Here is a 23,999-nt window from a genome sequence, read left to right on the forward strand (position 1 = left end):
TGCTGATTTAGTATAAACAATCCCCTTGAGAGAACAGACAGAAATATCTGATTTCAGTGAGATCCTGGTGTGGCTAAACAAACAGAACAATTTCTGCAACAAAATCATCTGTTTTCTAAATTATACTGAAGTCTGTAATATCATCTCAATTATCAAATTATGTGAATCACAAGAATGGGGAAGAGAGAGAAACAGCACACATTCTCTTTCAGTTTTTTTCACAAATAATCGCTCGCAGATATGTGTGATATCATGCTGTCTTTCTGGGGATGTTCCATTGGCTCTCAGTCTATTTTTATTTACTATTTCAAGCTCAAATGAAGCTTCATATGCAAAAGTGAAAGTAAACCAGAAACAGTTCTGGAGCCTATAGATTTAAAAGAAAGTGCCAGTTGGTTTAAGAAAAATAAAGATGTCATTTTTGCTTAGTGGGAAAGATTATACTGTATGTGTCCGTTTTTCAGGAGTTACTATCTTCGTGTAGATTTGTCTGAAATATTTTCCCTACACTGATGGTAATCCATGCCCACACACATATATAGATAACCAGTGAACATATTAAACAATAAAGGAATATATTCAGCAGAATGCTAAGAATATGGTCTGAAAAGATCAACAGCATTCCTAAAGGAATATACTGTAGTCTGCCCCCTGATATGTCACTTCTGAAAACATTTTAAGCATGACTTACCTTTCTATTATATTATTTAATTGACAAAATATATTTGTATATTTCTTACTAAACATATTAATATAATAAATTAAATTGTCTCATAAGTCATGAATGAATATCAATGTATATTCCTTAGTTGGGATACGCTACATGCATTTGGAAATGGCCCATAATAATCTAAGCATCTAGAGTCTGATATAATCACAAATGCTACAAATCATGGTGCAATCAATAAGCCAGCCAGTATTTTATCCTCTGCAGAAGTGTGTTTATAGGTAATCAGCAAATACTCTAAAATGAGTTTCCCATTTTTTTCCCTCAGCACTGTTGTCTATGTTCAAAGCACTCCAACAAAACATACCACACACACACATGCCCTTTTGATTTTACAATGTAAAATCCTGCTAGAATGTTTTTCTGTGCTTAGCTTAAGAGTATAAACAATTCATAGTATATTGAGTATATTGCAGAGTACTCAGGGTCATCTTAAAAGGTGCTACTGCAGTTATACAGTGTGTCGTCTTGTAGTTGTGTAGTTTGTCTGTATGTCCTTACAATAACAATCATCTTTTGAAAAAAACTGGGGAAAAATACATGAAGACTAAGAAATGTTGTATTTTAGCTTCCTCAGGGTTTTATACTTGGAAAGTTTCAGTGTAAACATCCTAGACAAGATTAATCTTTTTTTCTGGACCTCCTCAATAACATTTAAATATTATTAAAGAAAACCAGCACTTTTGACTTAAAAGTCATTTTAAAACCTTAAATATTTTAATTAGATTTTAAAAACTAAGGTGTTCATAGGCTAAGCATTGTTTTTAGTTAGTAATTTATCCCTGTGTTTATTCCTTGGTTGGCCAGTTTGCTGTAAAGCATTTGGTGCAGTCTGCTTTTGCCAGAAAGTCAAGTTCTGAAGGTCAGGTACTTGGTCTGGAAGCAAGCAATGCACAATTACTTAGGCCGCCTACTTTGTATTCGCTCCAACATCACCATAAGGTTACCCAGGGTTGCAGAAATTTTATTGTCAGCATAGAAAGTCAGAGCTACTGATAAACGAGAGGAATTTTCACTTTATTGAGTCTTCATTTGTTCATTACATAGCAAGGCCCTTGCAGTCTGATCTCTGAAGATCCCAGTGTAAAGGCACAGAAGGCACAGATTTATAAGTGTTTTTCAGGCAACTCTGTTTTCTAAATCTCAATCTGTGGTGACCTCTCGACAATTTTAATGTATCCTTTTCAAGTGTACGTAGCACTTGAAGAGTTTCAACCTCGGCCCCTGGCTTAAAATTTGAATGTTAACGTTTCTCCAGCTCTGCTTCCCATGTGAATGTTTGTCCATCCGTTCATTTTCAAACCACTTTATCCAATACAGGGTCACGGGGGAGCCAGAGCCCCTTCATGTGTACTCTGCAGTGGACGGCAGTCACAGAGCATACTGACAGTACATCACAGGGCACACGCAGACACAGACACACACACTCACACCAGGGACAATTTTCCCAGAAGCTAATTAACCTACCAGCATGTCTTTGGACAAGTTGTGGAGGAAACTGGGGCACCTGGAGGAACCCCACACAAACACGGGGAGAACACACAGACTACATGCAGATAAAACCCCAGGTCCGAAATTGAACCCAGGGCCTCAGTGCTGCATGGTGTACTATTTGTCACATACAGTAGCTAAATTTCACCTGCAGATGACCCCCACTTTGATGCCTAAAATAACATCTCCAGTTAGATCACCTCAAGGTTCAGATGAGAACATTAGATTCAGTTAAAGTAGGAATCAATCTTGGCTTCTTCACAATCTTCAGCACTTGATATACTGCATCAAAATAGAAGCTCTGTGGATTAGATTGTTTTGAATGGCCTCAGAGCTTTGTTACAGTCTGTTTCTCTGGACAATGTTCATGAACTAATCAAGACACATTTTGTGTATTTGTATTTGAGAAAATAGACTGGAGGCATCGACGTTAATCTTTTGTTCCTTTTCTGATTTGGTGCTTATGTCATTCAAATATCAGGTGTGACTTACTTGTACAGTCCTTTACAGCTAACACTAAATGAGTTTCAGTACCTTTGCAAGCTTTTTGAATCAGAAGGACAGAATCAAGAGAAGACTTTCCTCTGCTGTTGCCAAACATTTCATGTTTCTGAAATTCCACCGTATAAATTACCGCTATTAAAACCTGTTAAATACTTTGAAATCTAGAGTAAAACATATCTTTTGTAACGTTGTTGAACATTTTACAGTTTCACAATTTGTTCAGCAGTCAAAGTTGTTTCTTAGATGAAGATAAAGACATAGCTGTTTGTACTGTATGTGCAATACATTTGTATTTAATTCCAGTCTGAATGCAGATTAAGTGTGTATAAAAAAGATGTGACAGTTGTAGGCATCAGAGTTTCAGCAGTAGATTGGCGCTGTTAGCTATTTATACACTGCAAGTAGTTATCTAAGGTACCAAAAGCAAGGCTATTCATGAGCTCTTGCTTTCTCTTCTTTGTAATTGGTGACTTTCTCCGCTGCAATGCTTTTGGCTGACAACACTGGGGAGATGAATGTGGTGTATAGATTTCTCAGTCCAGCTGTGGCTGGGATTGTGTCAGGGGTAGGGACGGCCATCTGCCACGGCTGCTATAGGAGAACAGAGCAAGGAATAAAGGGAATGATTTAACACAGACCATCAATTTATAAATGGCATACAATGAGCTTACACTTGACGGAAAACAAACTGCATCTTTAAAAGCATCATCCAAAAAAATAATGACCAGACATACAAGGCACTTCTTTTCCACAGAAAGAGCAGCATATATTTTTAAATGAAAGGAATGTATTCTGTTTAAAACCCAACATGCTTTTAGGGAACAAAAAATCTCCCACTGAACTGACTGGCCTTTTCATATTCACCACTTTTTTTAAAAAAAACAGAGCGAAAAGCTATAATGGTTTGAGATCCAGTCGATAACGGGAAGTATTTATTCATCATTTTAAACTCAAGTCTGTAACTCCGCATAAAGGAAAGACGTAGTGCAGATAATGAAAAGGTGAAAGTGTTGAACTGTGTATGTCTGATTAAAAAAATTGTAATACGTATCTCTGATAATGTATAAATGCACATTTTGCTTGTAACCTTAAGAACAAAATGTAGGAAGATAAAAACAATTTAAATAATTGGACATGGCTAATAGTGCTATTCAGTAAATTCTGCAGAATAGTATTATACTTTACTTGTGCCATTATGTAGTTTTAGCATTGCTTCATAGAATCAAAATCATTGTAAAAATATTATCATATATTATCTAAGAAGCAATTAAAAAGCAAATAACATTATCTCAAGATGTGTTTATATTTTAAATGACTAAACTATGACTTATACATTTTTTTCTGCTGCTTAAAGGACAGTGACAAACAGATGAAAAATCAAAAACAGTGTTTAAATAAGGCGTGTGTTGTGAGAAGATGTTAAACATCGGTGGCCATCTGTCAAGAACAATTTATGCCATCAAAAATGTAATGTACATATGATGCTGGATTCAGAAAAGTTTTCATTTAAAAAAAAAACTTTTACCCTTGGAGTTAGTCATAGGGGCCTCTGCACTTCGGTTATATGTATTTTACAAAAGTATATAAAACATGTTGTCTTTTACCTCTGCAGTTTTGTACATTTTGTAACTCATTTGCCCATTTAAAAAATCTATAATGCATCTTCTGTATTTACTTTACAAAATAAGAAGCATAAAGTATTTCAGTGAGATGTTAATATTAGCAGCATCATTTCACACTCAGCATGTGTCTCTCACGCCTGCCTAATCAAAAAAAGCAGAGCTTTTGAAAGGCCTGTACCCCACTGGCTTTTTATTGTACATGATTCAGTGCTGTTCTTTTCAAAGGGTTACTTAACATGTGCACTGTTTCCAGATATTATCAGATTATTTGTTTAGAATTATCTGGCAACATGTTCTGTATGTTTTAAGGCACTGATATTTATACCAAAAAAGCATTATAGGGTACTGTATTTTGAATTATATGTTTGTGATTTGTGTACTCATTTACAAGTAAAATATCTCCATCCCACCCTTCTTATGTGCATGCACATTTTGATGTTTTGCAAGTGAAAGTGCATTGTGGAACTTCGGTCCTCTCAGTATAATTCTGTTTTCTGAAGGGAAAGAGAAAGATGTTAAGTGACAGATATAAATGCAGCACCTGTGAATAAAAAAAATGCACCTGTGTGTGTTTTTTGAAGATTTGTGTCTCTAATTATCAGTCTATACTTGAGATCCTCTGAGTAAGTTTTGAATTCTGGATGTTCATTTGGGAAGTGAAAACTTTAATTTTAAACAACACTGCAAAATCATTACAAAGAACTTTAAAAAGACCTTATTTTGGAAGAACACTATTTTAATGATGGGCTTACTGTACGTACAACAGTATTGACCACTTCAGCTGTAAAAGACTGGTCATTCAGAAATGTTTTTTCTGACGTACTGAATCATTTCTCAATAATGGGGTTCAAGATTGATATTTAAGTACATTGATTTACCTTCTCTTCCTTGGAGTCAAAACAAGAGTTGGAACGAAAACAAGAATGAATCTCCAAACCAATTAGATATTGCATTTGGAACACAAAGTCTCTCTTAGCTTTGATACCACACATTTCTTTTTTCCTGCTGAAAGCTCTCATGTTTTCTGGCAAAGGGACAGAGCCATAGAACTGCCCTTTCCCTGTGTCTGGATGATTTTTTTTGTCAGCGTGTTAATAAGCTTGAGTAAATAACCTCTTGATGTTCTCTTGCTGTGATTCTACTGCTATCATTGCGTTGGCAAATGGCACTCTCAGAAATGTAGAGCCGATGACCTCAGCTTCAGGGGAGGCAGCATGATTTGAATTACCTCCAAATGTGTGGTGAAGTGGGTTGGGTTACTCATCCAGTACTGGGCACATAATGAATAATTATCAATAAAGGATATTTGCTAATATATGAAAATAGATAAACGTAGATATAATATTAAAGAATTATTAAAATTTAGATTTCATTTTTGTTAAGAACTTTTGAAAGAAGGTAGAATCTGTGTGATTTGGAAAGTAAGTTTTATGTCTACAGAACAGCAAGAGTGAGAACCATATCTTGAAAGACATCTGCAGCTCACTTTACTCTGTCAGTGTGCTTTCCACCTCTGCCCTTGCAAAGTGAGTTAATAAGGCACTGAAGGTTTCACTACATTTCAATAACGCAGTAACCTTTTAATTTTAAGAACTACCTAAGCAGCATTTGGTTCTTGAGACCCTGATATTACATTTCCAGATATAGAGAAAGCCCGCAGTCTGGTCATTAAAAACTAAAACTACAAAAAAGAGAAACTAAGTCATTACGAACACCAGTGTGTTCAGCGCAATATTTTGCTTTCTTAAATCATTCTCTGTAGTGTGTAGTTCATGAAAGATCACTGGTTCACTCTGAAACAATGAAATAGTTAATGTTATTATTGTAATTATTGCCTACACAATAGTCAAACAAGCTTGCGTTCTCTGTTAAAAGTGAGTTTAAGTACCCATTATTAAATAGTCGTGTAGAAAAATTACATTAGCACTTTTCAGTCCTGTGATTCACCTTGCCTTTTCACCAAGTGTGTCAATGAATACATTTGCATAATGAACAGCTACTTTTGTTATCATTCTTTAACAAAAAAGCACTTGCAAAAAGTACAATAATAATAAGAAGAACAAAACTTGTATGTACTGTATAATATGAAGCCTTAGGTACAGAGTTTCAGTATAATTGCTATTATTTATAGGAGCTGTAATATTATTTCCAATGATACATTGAATTGATGATAACTTTGCAAAAATACTGCAAGAGTACAAGACACGATACAACATTTTCACCAGAAGTTGCTTTCTTATTTGTGGGATTTCCTGCACTATAAACTAGACTGTTTTTCTGCTATTTATCTCAGCAGGTTCCCTCTAACGTGTAGTAATAATGGCAGGCTGATTCCTTCAGCTGGATAATGGGTTGTACATTTATACAATTTAAATGGGAAAAAAATAGCAGATTTTTAAAAAAATGTCAACAAGGCTACATTTCCAGTGTGTCTACAACAGTAAATAATATCCACATTCTAATGTTTTTGAAAAACATAATACAATGAAAAATTACAGTTTAATAATAAACCAATAGTGCTTTTTATTTAGGGGCAAAATAAATAACTTGTAAAATATTGCTGCAAATGACTGCTTACTTTGGTTTTAATACTTAAGTCCTCATTTATAGGCTAGGTATTTCAATCTGCTTTGTAAAAAAGGTTTGTAGTAAGCTGTGGTTCTTAAAAACCCATGTGCTACCGAGAGAGAATGAGGAAGTGTAGGCAGACTGCTTTTACCCCACTCACTTTCGAATTGCTGGTATTTTTTAACACGTCACTTGCAACACAGCAGCGTGCAAGAGGTGCTGCGCTGATTGAAGGTCAGGCGTGTACCTCACTCAGACACGGGCCTACATGTACTCATAAGGCAGACAGTCATAAGGTCATAAGAACATAAGAAAAGTTACAAACAAGAGGAGGCCAATTGGCCAATCTAGCCTTTTGGGTATTCAGTAATTGATTGAGCTGTTTCCCTGACAGAAGCCAGGGTATTGGCTTCAACCACATGGTAGGGGAGCTTGTTCCATATTCCCAGAAATCTTTGGGATAGGAAGTGCCTGCCGTTCTTGGTCTTAAATGAACTTCCATGTGGTTCCTGCTTGTGTTCACTGGTTCGTGTTTCACTGTTGGTCATGATCTCTGTGACCCTGAGAGCCATGACTACTCACACACTACCCTCAGCCAAGTCTGTGCCACTGCCTGGGAAATCCCAGTCTCAGTCGACTAGTGACAAGACCCAGGCTCGAATCCGCGATCACAGACCTCAACCTGTGATTGAGCCAGCACTTTTACTAGGTTGAGTGAGACCCCATGAACCCCTTTTCCAGGAGCATACACCTTAAATCAGAGCACTTACACTGCTTCTGAAATCTTTTAAAAAATTCATATTCCCAAACACATTTTATAAAACTCTGTATGTCCTCTGGGATACTGCATTTATAATTGCCTTGAACTAAACCAATGTGTCAGCTATATTAATGTGATGGATTTTTGCACATGGGATTTCACTGGAAAATGTAATCGTATTCACTGTAATTTTAACTATTAATTAAACTGGGTGATGTTAATTACTGCTTCCCAAGATATTGTAGAAACTAGTTTTCAAAATGTATTTTAAAAATTTTTTGAAGGAAAGCAGATCAGTTAAATGTTTATGTTTTTTTATTTTCCAGTGTTCTTTTCCAGAGCAAGAAGAGGCAGGTCTTAATGCCAAGAAAACAATCAATCTCAAGGAAAAATCAGTTATGTTTCAGTTTTCAGGGGGTCATCTTACAGCACAACAGTGCTGTGGGCTTCAGAAGCAGTCCAGTAAAGTGGAACAGATCTTCCACTACCAGAGAATCAGTGTATTTTAAGTTGAATTACTCATATTTACCAGGGTAAATTAAGTATTCAGGTAACACATGAGTGTGCAACTACAATTGTACCCTACCCTAAGTGTCTCTCACTGAATACAACAATAGCCAATATTTTAAAAGCAGTTATTTTTCATTCTGCACCTTCTCATGTTTTCACTAAGTAATTACATGTATTATGTAAACTCAGAACTTGTGAGAATTACTAATTACAAATAAGATTATGAATCCTGATCGTGTTAAATTGCCTGTTCTGCAGAAAACAGTGGATGATTAGTCACCATCACACTTCATGCAGTTTTACTTAAGGACCAAATGTATGACCCTCAAATTATCTGGTGGGATGGAGTTTAGTCATTCTCAAAAAAGCATAATGCTGTTCGTCGCCATTTTGCCTTGTGAATCTGTATCACACTCAGTTAAGACTTAGAATTAAGGATCATATATAATAAGCATATTATTTCTCTTTGTAGTATGAAATGTGTATAAAGTAATCCAAGATAATTCTAAAATCAGATATAAAATGATTAAATATATGTTAACTTACCATTAATGTACAATCTTATATTGAACTGATGGGTTTAACTACTGTTTCTTAAGTTTTGGTAGAGTAAACTGAGTGCTCTAATTCTGTTTATTGTCCTCCAGAAGCAGACAATCAAATCACTGGAACTAGAAAGATGCACTTTTTTATTACTTTTATTATTTTTTCTAATAAACGGTTCTCATTTTTAGAAATAATACTATTAATCAGAAAAACACTGTAAAAATCAGATCTCATAATTTTGACTTAATTGTTTCCTATATTATGAGATTTGGGTATGCTATAAAATTATCTAATCCCATTGATTTTTTTTCTTATGCAAGAGAAAAGTGTATCAACTAGTACATTCAAGTCACAATTTGTGTGCTGGAAAAGACCCACACACTCCTAGGTGATTTGAATACATTAGGTAAATAATACTTTACTATGTTACAAAGAATGCTGGTACTAAGAAAGTTTAGGTTTGTGGTTCTCAAACATTTTATTGCATTGATACAGCACATTTGTTACAGTGTTTGTTAAAAAACAGCTTTTGCTGACTTTTTTGATGACTCGGCATAATAAGAAAGTCTGTAGCAGTTCATTTACTTACAGTATGATTCAGAAGGGAAAAATAAAGCTGAAACATTTACATTTTAAGAAAAGTCTTTTTTTCTCTTTTATTGTTATGTAGTTTAAAACTGTTTTATATTTAAAAGGACAGAAAAATGTTTAAACAAGATATTATGCAAAATGACGATGATCAGATCTTAGTAAACTGATATAATGATGACTCACATTGGTATTAAGAAGAACTAGCCCCACAGATATTAAGAGAACAGTGTCGTTCTCGGCTCTTAAATGCAAATTAGTTTTCATAACAGACCACCTTAAATTTCTACCGATCTGATTTTTACTGTTTTTTCTGATTATGAGGTAATGTGTCATTGCGAATTATGTAACACCTTTAAATATATTTCCTAAACTGAACTATAGCTGTATCGGTCTGCTGCATAGTAATAAGTATTGCAACAGATTCGGGTTCGTGAGGTCGTGCCCTCGCAGCTCCCACCCCAGTTCGTCCCTCCACCTCATGGCCTCAACCCGGGTCTCCGGCGTCGCTCAACAGGGGTCTTGTCGGCTGAGCTAAAGACGACCTTCCTCGGCCCGGGCGGCCAAGATCCATGTTATGCGCAGGGGCGTATTCGTTACAGTATCTCAATTTAAAAGCGCAATAGGTTTCAGTTCATTTTTACATTGTAAAACAGTGGGAAATTACGTGTTTTTCGTAACTTTTATGCTTAATGGTACGGGTCTCGGGTAATATCGCAAATGTTCACTGCGGGTTAAAACTGGACAAATCGAACCCGAAAAACATTTCCACCACTCTATTTATATTTTGATGCATTATACTGTTATGTTAGGCAAAATCTTTATATATATCACCGTGAAAAGAAAAGTATTTTTTTAAAACACAGTCTGCTTAAGCAATTGACAATCTTCATTTCTGGTACGAATCACTGCTTTAAAATTACGTTAATTCAAATCGTACCTTCCCTAGTTCTTCCGGGTCGTAGGTGAGGCGGACGACGTGATCTTAACGGTTGAAACGTGAAGAGTGTTCGGTTGGTTGAAGGACAAATGCTTGTTTCCTACGACGGTAATATAATGGGGAGGGAGAATATAATCTCTGGAACTTTCTAAAGAAATGTACCCATGTCATCGCAAAAAAATATGTGATGTTCCAATGTCATGCATTTGTTGAAACATTATTGTGGCACGATGGCATTTTGATTTTACAGTGAAATTGATGTGCGAACAAATTCTTCTTTTTCTTTCCGAACGTGTATTAAACACTTGTTTAATAGTAGTATAATAAACGAAAGAGGGTGCATTAGTATGATTGCTTTATTATTAATAACTATCGACTGTATCCAGCCTATACAGAAAGCGCAGTAATGCCAGACAAAATACGTACAAATCTCGGTGACAACATTTCAGTAAAGAGCTGCAGTATCTGCAGTAGCATTTCATTAACTACTTTGTTGCTAATTAAAAGACTCTTAAGTTATTCAGGAAGTATGTACCCGATGTTTTCAACCTTTGCGCTTGTTTATGACACGCGGCAATGTGCCCTGCTTCACCTTTAAACGACTCAAGACATCCTCCATATTCGGTGTCATATATCACATTCCTACTTTGAATTGTAACAGCGTTTTATTTCTTTGGAAAACAGCCAACACAACAGTCGCTTAAGCCTTTTTAAATTTATGTTCATTAGTGGGTAGGATTTATTTGGACAGAAAACGTTGAGCTCAGCAATTACCCCTCCAACTCATTGCATTTTTTTTCATTATTAACCGTTGGTTGATTTGTCTCTTCCCAGTCATCACGCACGGATTTAAAAAAACTGCATGACTTTCATTCGCTCCTGGATTTTGCTGGTGTAGTATGGAGCCGCACAGTCCAGGGAACATGAACTGGGGAAAAAAGCGTATTTGCGAGAAGCGCCAACTCGCTCGTCTCTTTTTCGGGAGCCCGGGAACTGAACTAGTCATGGCTACCCTTTCTGAACTAAGGTTTCTAAACTAAGAATTTAAAAAAAAAAACAACTAAGAATTTTCTTTAAGATGTTATTGGGACGCTGTCTGTATTAGGGTGCATGACTCATAACATGAAGGTTTCACGGACCTTCAAGCAGTGATCATGCGCAAAAAAAGAGCATCTGTCACTGACGGGCTAAATGAAACTTTCAGTGTAAACGCATTTAATGTTACCGGTTTTCACATTTGTTTGTGTAATTTATAAAACATCACTTTGGAGTGCTGCTGCCGCCCTCGTTTTATCACACTATACTGTATGTTTTCATTTTACATGAGTTTACTTTTGGGGTTCTTTGGCAGGTAATTCAGGAGGGTTACAACTGCAGTAGGTGAGGGAAACGCGTTTTGGTTCTGCAGTTTGTCATGCTCAAATTGCTTTAGAAATTAATATCGCCAAAAATGTTTTTGTCTTAAAATTTTATCTCCTTCAGCTCAGAACAGATTGCATTTAAGATTGATTAAGGTGGTGACTGGAATCAATTTTGCTGCAAATGCCTACGAATACATGCTCCATACAGGAAGGGCAGTGAAAGAGCAAAGCTCTTAAAGAACTGTATTCCATTGCATGGTGAAGGCACAAGCAGAAGACCAATAAAGTATTATTTTTTGGCCTGATAAATGAGATGTCTGGATTACTCTAATTTGCTTGTTTGCAGCAGTAGACATGTTCTTTGCAGTGAATGGTTGCCATCCAATACTAACACCTTTAAGACACTTTTGTGGTGTACGCAAGTGGAAATGTCGGCCTGCAGAACGTGATTTCAGAATACAGGGACATCAAGATGAGCTGCAAAGTTGGATGGAATGAAAACCTTTGTGCCGAACGGTGTATTGTGGTGTTCTGTATTTGACAGGGTGGCCTTTATGTTCTTTCAGGTTTCATTGTATTTGCTCACTATGAGAGGAACACAGGGTAGTGAGCATCCCTTATATTTCGTCGTAACTAGTCTGACAAAATTTTATTTTGAAGGCTGGATGTCCCTCATTTATAACTTATCCAATGCCAAGGTGTCAAGCCTTTCTTGCATTCTTCTTGCTTTTACAGTTTGGGTTAATTTTATCCTTGAATGAATGGAATAAAGCATGTTTTTTTACATTTCCTGTTGGGTGATAGACATTTCATTAACACATTGATCAGGCATTACAGAAATAGATACTGTAATTCCTCTGTTAAGTACTGTATGTTAATAGCCATTTTCTGAATATTTGGCATTCTGATTGTTAAATAGGACCCTTGTTGTGGTTTAAGACTGTAATTTGAAAACTTGTAGAATACAGATGGGCTTTGTCTTCATATTACTGTGTGCTATTCTACTATTGCTTAGTCTGTAAGCCCAGTTTCATGGGAATGCTTGATACAGAAGGTGATCATGTCTGTTTCATTACTGTAATTGAGGGTGTTAGAATGGGTATTGAGGGCAGTTATCCTATTTAGGCTTTTTATGCTTGAGAAAACCTCAGAATTGCCATCTAGTTGTTGAATCTCTGTAACTGAGGTTTGTAAAAGGACAAACCATAATACTGAGGTTGAAACTGAGGGTATATTTTAATGCATGTGATGAAAGTAGTAATGCTTACAGTTTCAAAACAAAGGATGTACAGTATGACTTTGTGTCCAATTCCCAGGCTTTCCATGAAAAATGCAAATTTGACATTATCTGAAGACATTAGTGATTTTTCTGTTGCTGGGTTTTATATTCACTGTTGTTTTTGTTTGTTCATATTATCTTATAATATATATGTACATGACACAATAGTACATGTTAAAACACAATGAACTTTTGTTTTATATTCCATGACACTGTCAGCTTCATGCTGGGCAAGGCAGATAACTTCATAGCATAAGTCCTCCTGGGCAGTAATATCTAACATAATAAGTCATTATTTGAACAAAAAGTTGTAGTAAGATTAAAGATTTATACATTCATACAGTGTGTTGTATTCAGTATTCTGACCATTGCACATTTTGTTGCTTTAAAGCTTGAAGACATGACAGTTCGAGTAGCAATTACAATTTGTTATATTCACGACCTACTCCACACATTCAAAGCAAACAAAAATAAGGAATGAAATAATATGACCAAAAAAAGGAAAGGTCACAATTCCATAAGTATTCAGACCTGCTGTGTTAAATTAATATAGGAGCACATAATTACCTTAACAAGCCACACACTTAGTTGAGTGGCATTTTTCAAGGTGCATTAATAGTGGTTCTCCTGACTCTCAGAATTAAAACACCTGTCATTGTGAGGTTCCTTGGTGAGGTAGTGAATTTCAAGCAAAGACTCAACCATGAAGACTAAGGAGCTTTCACAGCAAGCCAGGGATATAGTCATTGAGAATTACACCCCAAGAGAAGGGTACAAAGAATATCTAAGTCTTTGAATATCCCTGTAAGCAGAGTATTTAAGTCATTAAGAAATAGAAGGTGCAACGTTCTGCCTAGACACAGTCTTTCCAAATCACAGCTGGGCAAGCACAAATTTGGTTAGTAATCCCACCAAGAGGCCAATAGGAGTCAGGAGTGAGCAATATCCACAAAGGTTGTCTGTATGACAGGGTAACCCATCTCAAATATTGTATGGGGTTTGCAACAAAGCATTTAAGTTGTACTGCAGATGTTGCAAAATTGGAAAATGCAAAGTGTTATGTCTGGTGCAACCTTAAAACAGAGCGTAAGTCAAACCATCCATAATGTCAAGTAATTGTAATTGTTGCCAAAGGTGCTTCCACCAAATATTGAGTTCACGGGTCTACATTCTTATGCAATCATTATATTTGATTTTTGTCTCTTTCATTTTCAGATATTTAATGTAACTTACCCTTAGTAGTCTTCAGTTTAAGCATTCAGGTTTTGAACAAACTATGAAGTAATGATAAAGTGTATGTATCCTTTTAGAAATTTACAAAAGAGTCTGAATACTTTTCCAAGGTACTCTATAAACTGTGTGTAAACCTGCACATAACCGATGACTGCTGAGTCTAGAGTACTGTTTTGCAGAACATGTACATGTTGGCTAGCCTGTAGGAAACATGATTTCAGGAGGTGTACTGTGGGAAGATTTACAGCTATGCCGATGGGAGTTGACATTTGTCAACCCGCAGATAATCTCATTGGAAAACATGGACGCTTCTTTGAAAACTGCGGCTGTGACTGGGCCAGTGAGATAGTTGCCAGCTTTGGCTGATGACATAATGTCAGCTGTGCATTTGATGTCTGCTGGGCTTGTAAAACAAAAGCTTAACCTCAGTAAGCCAATAGCACGCAGCCAGAGAGCAGAGCTCTGTACAGCACTGTTCTGTTCCATTGGTCTTGCTAGGGTGATAAAGAATTCAGAAGTGCCTCTGTTCGCAATGTAATACTTTCTGGGTGCTGCTGTACTTCGTTTGCTTTGTTCAGTGAAAAGTAAGCTTTCATTACACTGGTATGTTGATTTTTTTCATTTGTTTCAATTTAGATTTTTTTTGGGGGGTGGGGTTTAACCTACACACAGAATCAAAATTCTCAAACATTTATAAAACAAGCATGAAATAATGGAAGGATAAAGACTAGGTTTTGTTAATTCTCTTTGAAAAAGAACAGTGACTAACCAGGAAAAAACGAGAAACCATTTTTTTCGGTTCTTATATAACCGACTTTTGAAACCGTGTTTCTGAAGCATCTTCTGGCTGGGCTAAGACAGCAGCCCCACAGGGCGGGCTGTGATGGGAATTTCAGAAATCTAAAGTGCTGAGTCAAATGATGTGCGATAGCATCCGAATGAATAATAGGAGCTGTTTGTCTTACCCCCTCTGCTGGCTGAGGTTGCGTTTCATCCCATTCCTTGGGGAAAGTCACAGATTGTATGATTTGCCAGTTCCTAGTGCAGTACAGAGGAGGTATATTCCTGGGACTGCTCTAGAAGGCTGCTTAATGTAGTGAGATTCAGGAACTTTGTCTCATGAACATTTGTAAGACGGTATGTTGTAACAGCAATTGTAAAGTTAGATTTTTAAACACTAAAAAGATCATGTGCTTTCCTAAGATAATTATTATAATCTTTTATAACACATAAACATCATACTGTATATATATATAACATTTTATTCAGATAACATTAACTTGAAAAGAAATTCCATGTAATGTAAATAGATTCTCTTTTGAGAAATTTCTCTTTTTTCTTTTGTAGTCAGTGGAAATTAATATTCATGAGCCTTTAGTTTTCCAGCAGCACGTGTTATGTAGGCAGAACTCTCAGCTTTTGTTTTTAGCTCTGTTAATGAGGAATCAAAAGTGTAGCTCTTACAGTAAGACATCTGTGCTATGCTGAATTAAAATAATGATGTTTATTAATGTTATTCAGCAGTGGCATAACATTTTGTGCTGTTCTTATTTCAGGATTACCAATAGTTTCTATTAGCATTTGCATTTCATACAGCAATGGCCAGTCTGTTAAGCAAGATATATATATTTTATATACATAAAAAGCATAAATAAAATTGTGCTTGAATTCCTTGCTTTCCTTACCTTGTGTTGTTTGTCTAGCCTCTGGTTATCAAATATTAACTTGCTGTGCTAAATTTCCATGCATTATAAAAATCTATATTAAGAGGAAAGGCAAAGTTAATAAGATAATTTAAATACAATATTGTACTTTGTTACATACTTCCACAAAATAAGTGTTTTATTATGTATTGGAATGAAAAGCACTATAAAAATGCACGCTGAAGGACTGCAAAGAAACCTGTTCCAAGTGTCACCACTACTTTGATGAAAATGTGGCAGGAGTTCAGAATCACTGCCCACAGTTTTCTTTGACGATGTAGGAATTCAATTTAAGACAAAATAATCGAGTGGATTACATATATGTTTTATATTTCTTCAGTCTGATTATGATTATTTTGGTACTTTATTTTTTCAGATTGCCAACAATTCAATTACTTGCTCTGATCATTTATGAGATTTTACTTACAGTTTCTAAGGGATAGATTTGCCATTGGAGTCTAAATCTAGCTGCAGTTTAAGGCATGTCTCATTAGTACTTTAACCAAAGAATTCTGAGAAATCTAAATACTTTCAGGTGATACAAATGAATTTATAACTGATAGAGATAAATGTACACTAGACTGCTGGGCCATTTTATTATAAGCACACATTTTATGTTTATGCACAGTCACCTAAGGAATAATGCTCAGAATTATTGCCTGAAATGATAATGCTCAATATAGTACACATGAACATGTTATTTCAGCTAAAGAAGGATTTATAATATCTTAACACACAAATGTATAGGCATATTTTGTTTTATATGAATAGGCGATGTATATGTGCTTTTAAAGGCTACTGATGCAAAAAAATAATAAGCCAGAATATACATTATGAGCAGGTATTTTTTGTGTCTGAGTTCTTTAAAATGGCTGCATGCTGAGGCCTTGCAGCAATCAAGTGCTTCGATCGAGGATTGTGTTGTGAAAGCGGGCAAGTGCGGACTGGGTACAATACTGCTGTAATTTGCTTTTCGCAAATTAGCCTGATGTTTTGAGGTAATTGCCGTGCAACAGTGGCCATTACATGCCAGATCAAAGTTTCATTTTTGGAGGTTTTGTTTGGCCTTTTGTTCTTGTTGGAAAAACAGAGACGTTCGGCACCTGTGGCGATTGCTGTGCTGTGTCAGTACAAGGCTCCATCACTTATCACTGATTTAATCTTTTCCACAAGTTGGTAGGTTCCGTGGGAGTTTCAAGGGCCAGCATTAAGCATTAGCCTGAGTATTATGTGAAAGGAATTCCATTGTGTGAAAGACAAAATTGTGTATTTATCTCACGGCAACAGATCATTTATTATACTGTTTCAAGCGGGGTAAGTAAATGATAGAAATGCGAGCAAAGTCATTTGGACACATAATTTAAAAATGTGCATGTCTTTGATACAGTTTAAGCATTGTACTGTTGCAGAGTTCCAAGTACTTTATGTCGGGAGACAAAGTAAGTGACTTTGTGTAACATTTACATATTTAGTCTCCAAATGCATGATAGTACAGAAAGTGGTAGTCTGGTGTTATTTTGCCATTATTTTCCTTCTTCCTTCATTGATGATAAAGTTCATTAAAAAATATCTTGAGATCATGTCCAGATCTGATTTTCTTTCTTCTTGACCTTGCGTGCTGCTATCAGTTAAGCTGCAGGTGAAATGGAAAAGTCAGTCAGGCTGAACTTGTTGGCATCAGCAAAATGGTTCTGATTCAAGGAAGTCATTTATTTTGCATACCCTCACTGACTTGCGATAGTAAACTCAAATGTACAGGTGTTACAGGGAGTTTAGTTCCAGGACAAATAGCAATAATGATCTCTTTCACTGGTTTACTCTACAAGAATAATTGGAATCATTTGAAATGTCAGTAACATTTTAGATTAGGGATTGCAAGTGCCATTTATAAACATTATAACAGAATATGAAATATTAATAGAGTGATATAAATGTGATCATTACCAACCTCTATTGTATATTAATTGTATGTTAGAAACTAAACCCCAGTCCTGACCTTAACCTGAACCATAGCAATGTTTTATAACTGTTCATAATGTTATCAGTAACATGTACAGTATATCTCAGTATTTAAGACAGCTATAAATTACATAAATGGTAATTTACTAAAATGTCATTAATAGTGAGAAAGTCACTACATTTATATAAAACAGTAGTGTGGCAGTGCAATAACTGCTAATTTCACTTTTTTGTATATAAAGGTGAGGTACTGTATATGTTCCACACTTTGTTAATGACAGAAATCAAGTACCTATATATACTGTGTTTAAACAGATGAATCAAAGGGAGTTAGTCTTGTGTACAAAATTATCAGTAGACCATCCTATGCATGGTCACATAACATGAAAGCATAATAATTTAAAGTAAAACCTAAAAGCTGTTATAGAGCCAGATAAATTAATTTAATGTGTCACTTGGAATGGCATGAATGTTTCCAGTCTGTTTAGTGGAGATTATTTTGGGTACACCCTCATAAGACATAGTAAGAACTTCAGCCTTCAAGATGCGGGATGACACTTCGTGTCATATTCTACATAGCTTGGTGTTTTGTTGCTATGGAAACTAGTCGGCTCACATTTTTCAAGGCTTTTCTACAGTTGCGTGGAATGGCCTATGAATAGCACCGCTACTATCTGCAGACGAGCAGGGGCTGTGTAAAAAGAAACTAGTGAGGTTAAATAGATTGTTAGTGTCTCTTGGGGTGCGTTGCATAACCAGGCCTTGCTATTTGCTGACAGGGAGGGAACAAAGGAGTACAATATTGCTGAAGGCTGTTCTTTAAGATGTTAATCGTCTGTCTCTCTTAAAACTTCTGGATCTTTTTTGTTTAGTGCTGTGCATCGCAAAAAATCAAATCCTTCATACTTGCAGCTTTAAAAACAGAGTAGGTGAGGGTAAGCAGAGAAATGAATGACAGTATTGAACTGTAAAAAAGTTCATTCTTCTTATCCTTCACAATTTATTTGAATGTTATAGGATTTTTAAAAGCCTTTTCTCAATAGAGATAAAACAACTAGAACAAAGCACCCAGGGGACGCGCTCATAGTGCTGTCCCAAACCAAGTGATGCGTGCATTTTCCTCATCCTAATTACTCTGAGCTTACAAGTGAGAATTGATAAGGAGTCGCTAACTCCGCCATGTACTGTAGCTCATTGCTGTTTCAGAACATGGCGCCTGATGTGGTGTAACAAAGAACTGAACATTTGAGCTATATGGGTTTTTTTATGGTGGATATGCAAAACAAATGAACATTTTGAAATATTTATATTAAAATCACATACGCTTTCATATTCATTTTGGGCCCACAGAGACAATACTGTAGTCTTTGTTTTTCAGAACATGTCTTTCAGTCTCTCTCTGGACTATGAGTGTAATGGTGAATGGGCTTAATATACATTTAAATGCACAGTGTGAGAGAACGCATTACATGACAGCACAGTGATTTGAAGGAACAAGTTTTTAATTATGCGAAAGAATGAATCTACTGTTTTCAAAGACCCGCACCACTCTACAGGAAAAAGTGTTTAAGCTACAAACACTAAGTATCAAGGCCTATGAGCTGAATCTTACTATGTTGTGAATTCTGAATCTTCACTAATAAATATAAATATTCTAAATAATATACTGTATGCAAATATATTCCAGTGCTGTAGAACTATGGGAAGAATTTTATTTTTCAAAACAAAGAATAGAAGGAATAATTGAGACCAAAGATATACTGGATTATACAGCATCCAAGTATTGCATTTGTCTGAACTTTTTCTAACACAAGCAAACTAAACTCCATTAAAAAGATGCATTTATGTTTGTGTAAATGAGACCCTGACCCATTGTTGGAGTGACTTAATCATCAAGCTGGAGTATTCAAGGTTTGAAATATTCAATGAGACATAGCAACTTCATTGTCTTTTCAGCATCAAAAGTTTTGAATTGGGTTCAAAATTTTCAGCCTGTATACAGCTTAGACAAAATACAGTATTGTTAGTTTGCCAAATGTGGGCATTTGTAGTTTCACATTTCCTTTGAATCCTTTTATTTTTTTCTCAATCTAGAAAAGCACTTATCATTCATATATCAGATGTTACTGTATAACAATCCACTTTTCTGTACATTGTCCTTGAGCTGGAGCTATTATCAGTTGCTATGATTTGATGTTATATGAATATTGGCCTTACAGAGTGTTTTGCAAAAACTGACATTTTTCTTTATTGCTATAACCTTGAAGTGATAATCTTCCCTGTTCTGGTAGTAAACATTATAGATTTGTTTGTGCATGTAAAAGGACTCACAACACGTAAAGCAGGTGTGTAATTAACTATTATTAATTTTCTCTGAATTATTTAAATAAAGAGTGGTGTCATAATAGCTGGCTTCTGGAAAATTAAATGTAAGCTGGAGGAAAGTATTGTAGGTGTTGCCATGGTAATGCATGCAATTCCAGCATTGGTTCATAATATTAAAATAAATGCTTGAAATAGGTTTTCTTTGTCTGCTAACATTTACAAAAAACATTTATCAGGGATGATATAATATTGCAGAGCTCGCAAAGCCTTTGATCGGTGGACATCTTAGATCTACATTAATGATTTGAGTGAGATTTAAACATAGCATAAAAGATTCACTTTTAAATCGTCTGCCAGCCAAGGCAATATTTCAGCTGCTTTGTGAATAACAGAAACTGTTCTGTTTTTCTTTTTCTGTAGGAAATAAATCCCAGGATAGTGGGATTGCCGAGATGGAGGAGCTTCCAGTGCCACAGAACATCAAAATAAGCAACATCACATGTGACTCCTTCAAGATATCCTGGGATATGGATCCCAAATCCAGGGACCGTATCACACACTACTTCATTGACCTAAACAAGAAAGAGAACAAGAACTCAAACAAGTTCAAACATAAGGTATTCTTTGACATGACTGTGCTGAAATGTGGCACAGTGTCAGTACGTTTTCACTCTTGGTCTTCTGTAGAAGGTGAAGCAAATTGATTTGTCCCATTGCGGTTTCTGGAAATATTTTATCCTTCTCCTTCAGCTGTCAATGTTATCAGTTTTAAATTACTCACTGAGTTAAGTATACTTTTCTGGCAAACTGAAACACATCCTTGCAAAGCTTGCAGACGTACTGTAGTCCTTGGTATAAATAGGAGCTCAAGGCTTCTGTGTCCAGGAGTTTGAGAGATTCAGTAAGAATCAATCAATAGGACTGTAATGTAGGAGCCTTGACTTTCCCAGTGGAAACTTCAGAAGAGATTGACACAGGCAGCACAGGTGTTAAACGACGATAGTGTCTACACCGTTAAATGTACTAAAAATCACCATTTTTTTCCGCGGTATTTCTGTTTGCATGCTCTTTGTCATAGGATGTTCCCACAAAACTTGTGGCCAAAGCCGTTCCTCTTCCCATGACTGTCAGAGGGCACTGGTTCCTGAGTCCTCGCACGGAATACACGGTCGCCGTGCAGACAGCGTCCAAGCAGAGCGACGGGGACTATGCTGTCTCGGAGTGGAGTGAAATCATAGAGTTCTGCACTGCGGGTGAGTCTGGTAGTTGTGTGAAGTCTAGTAGATATGTAGATCGGGAAAACACTAGAATATTCACAATCTCTAGTGATCGCTATTGTACTTCCTCTCACATGCTAAAATAATACGAAATAAATACAATTCCTGTTTTTCAGATTACTCGACAGTGCACCTAACACAGTTGTTAGAGAAAGCTGAAGTGATTGCTGGCAGAATGCTGAAATTTTCACTGTTTTATCGCAACCAGCATAAAGAATACTTTGATCAAGCCAGGTATGTGCTGCTGTGCTTTTCTTTTTATAGTTTTGGGATTTCCATGATTCATTAAGGTGTTTGCTTGGTGTCCCCTTGTTCATGTGGGTTTTCTCCTGGGGCTCCAATTTCCTCACGTAATCCAAAGACTGGCTAGCTGGGTAAATTGGCATCTTTAAATTGAGTGGAGTTGTACTGGTATACTGTCCAGAGAGTAGCCGTGTCGTGAATGTAAGAATGACTGGATGTCACAATATGGGAATGTCTAAAGAAATAGGTTTATCTTCAATATCTAAGTTACATGGCAAGCTGTTTTATTTATTTTTTTAAATGGCAGATATTTCATTTATAATGTGAGCATTTAAAGCTGAAGACTGCCTGTGTTGTCCCATCTTTTATTGGTATTTATATCTTCCAATGAAGATATAATTTGTGAAACTGACTACAAGGGTGGCTTAGCAATTAAGTGAACACCACCTTTGTAGCATTACCACCTTTGTAGCATTAGAGAGTGAATGTAAGAATTCTTTTGATTCAGTTACTGTATGTATTTGTGTGGCTTTTTCAAAAGTTGTTAAACCATTCTAATGTATCAATACATGACCATGTTGTTAATTTGTGACTTCAATAGTTAAAGACGTAAAGGTTTAAAATAAAAACATTTAATGAATTAAAGCTGAGTTGTGATGGGCAGCTTTGCAAATGATGTATTTTTATGAACTTTCAATAGAAGCAATTTGACTCTTGAGAATAATGATCTCTCTGCTAAAATGGAGATCTTCTGTCTGCTGCCTGAGCCACCTTGTTAAAAGAATGGTTTTCATTTGGTAACATATTCCTGGTGGGGGTTGCTGAAAGAATAGGGCACATGGCAATATTCTCACACCCCAGCGAAGACAGCAATCCATCACAGGACACAAAGGAGCATTGTAGAGACAGCAGTGAACCCAGTTGACATGTCTTTGGAAGGTGGGAGGAAACCCATGTGAAGATGCGCACTCCGTACATAAAGCACCCACATCCTGGGCTTACGAGTTGTGAGGCAGCTCTGCTGACCCTCAAGACCACCATGCTGCTGTATTCTGTAATCTGTGCAATAAATTATTTTCCCAGGACATAAGACATGGAACACTGGATCTTATTGCCCTGTTCATAATAATTATCCTGATTTATAAAATGAGGAACGGATGGTTTTTGGACTTGGAAGTGACTGAAGCAAGACTGCTTTTATAGTTTTGACCTTAGTTCTCACCTTAGGTATCTCTCTAGAAACAAGAAAGTCAGACAATGCATTATTTTTATTAATAGAACGAACTAATTCAATGCATTATTTGTAATCTGAACATTTTTCCATTGAAAGTACTGTTCTGGGATTCTGTCATGTCCAATAGACATCTTTCCTATCTTGCATATCTTGATTTAACTTAATTAACACTGTACATGTGTATCTTAAAATATTACACACAACCGCTCTTGAGATACTTATAGGATTTGGTCTATAATGCATTGCTTTTTCATTAGCTCCTTGTGTTAATTAAACATTTTCACCTTTTTAAAGATCAGAAAATACATTAGTGCCATCTTGTGGTCTAGAAGGTGCGCTTCTTAAACAATAGAAAAAATGTTTTGAAAATTCCACATGAAAAAGCAACTTGCAATGTAAAAACCTTTTAGTGCATCTCACTGGATGATAATAATAAAATGCAACATTATTATTCAGTAAATTCTAGTAAAACATTCAAAAAACAAAATGGCTAAAACTCTTCTCAAAAGTCCAGGTAGGAAACAACACTAATCAGTTAAGAAATTTGACTTAACAAATTTGACAAAATTACAGTTGGGCTGAACAATAATCTTGGCATTATTAGATGTTTGTACTTTTTTGATTGTATTATATACTGAGCATTAAAAGTAACTTAGCACTTACAACTGTAACAGATTCTCAAAGCTATCAGAAAAATGACAAAACAGTTAGAGCAGGTTCACTGACATTCTGTTGAATAGACATGACATTAATAAATTAATTCTATCACTTACCAGTTCTCATCAATATAGAATGTCTCTGGCCCGAGGTCATTACTTCTGACCTGGCTTTAGGGAATTTTAAACAGACACCTGTTGTTGTACATGACGTCTCAGAAATAACTCAAAGGCATGGATACCTTCATCAGGAATAGCCACTGGGCCATTAGTGGAATGGTTACTCATGAATGGTGCCTACTTTTAAAGTCACAGTATGTTAGCATGTGTAGCCACTGTTGGAAACAATACAATCTGTATTGCAGCAGGTTGCTGATGTAGTTTTGCGGAGTTCTGTACTATTCCTCCTGTATAGCCTGAGCAAGCATGAGCCTGTTCACTGGTCTCGGAGGCCTAGATGCCACATGGGCTTC

At 36.1% G+C, this 23,999-nt stretch overlaps 1 protein-coding gene across 1 annotated transcript in view; it reads left to right on the top strand.

The window, feature by feature from the left end:
• phyhiplb (phytanoyl-CoA 2-hydroxylase interacting protein-like b) overlaps positions 1-23,999 on the top strand; it is a 28,834-nt gene that overhangs the window by 1,906 nt on the left and 2,929 nt on the right. Inside the window, exons 2-4 of the mRNA XM_088916632.1 lie at positions 20,537-20,733; positions 21,195-21,369; positions 21,510-21,627. Coding sequence (XP_088772758.1) covers positions 20,537-20,733; positions 21,195-21,369; positions 21,510-21,627 — 490 coding nt within the window. The remainder of the gene's footprint in view (positions 1-20,536; positions 20,734-21,194; positions 21,370-21,509; positions 21,628-23,999) is intronic.

Source organism: Atractosteus spatula, chromosome 5 (genome assembly GCF_055471065.1).
Source record: "Atractosteus spatula isolate fAtrSpa1 chromosome 5, fAtrSpa1.hap1, whole genome shotgun sequence".
In the NCBI taxonomy this organism is placed as follows: Eukaryota; Metazoa; Chordata; class Actinopteri; order Semionotiformes; family Lepisosteidae; genus Atractosteus; species Atractosteus spatula.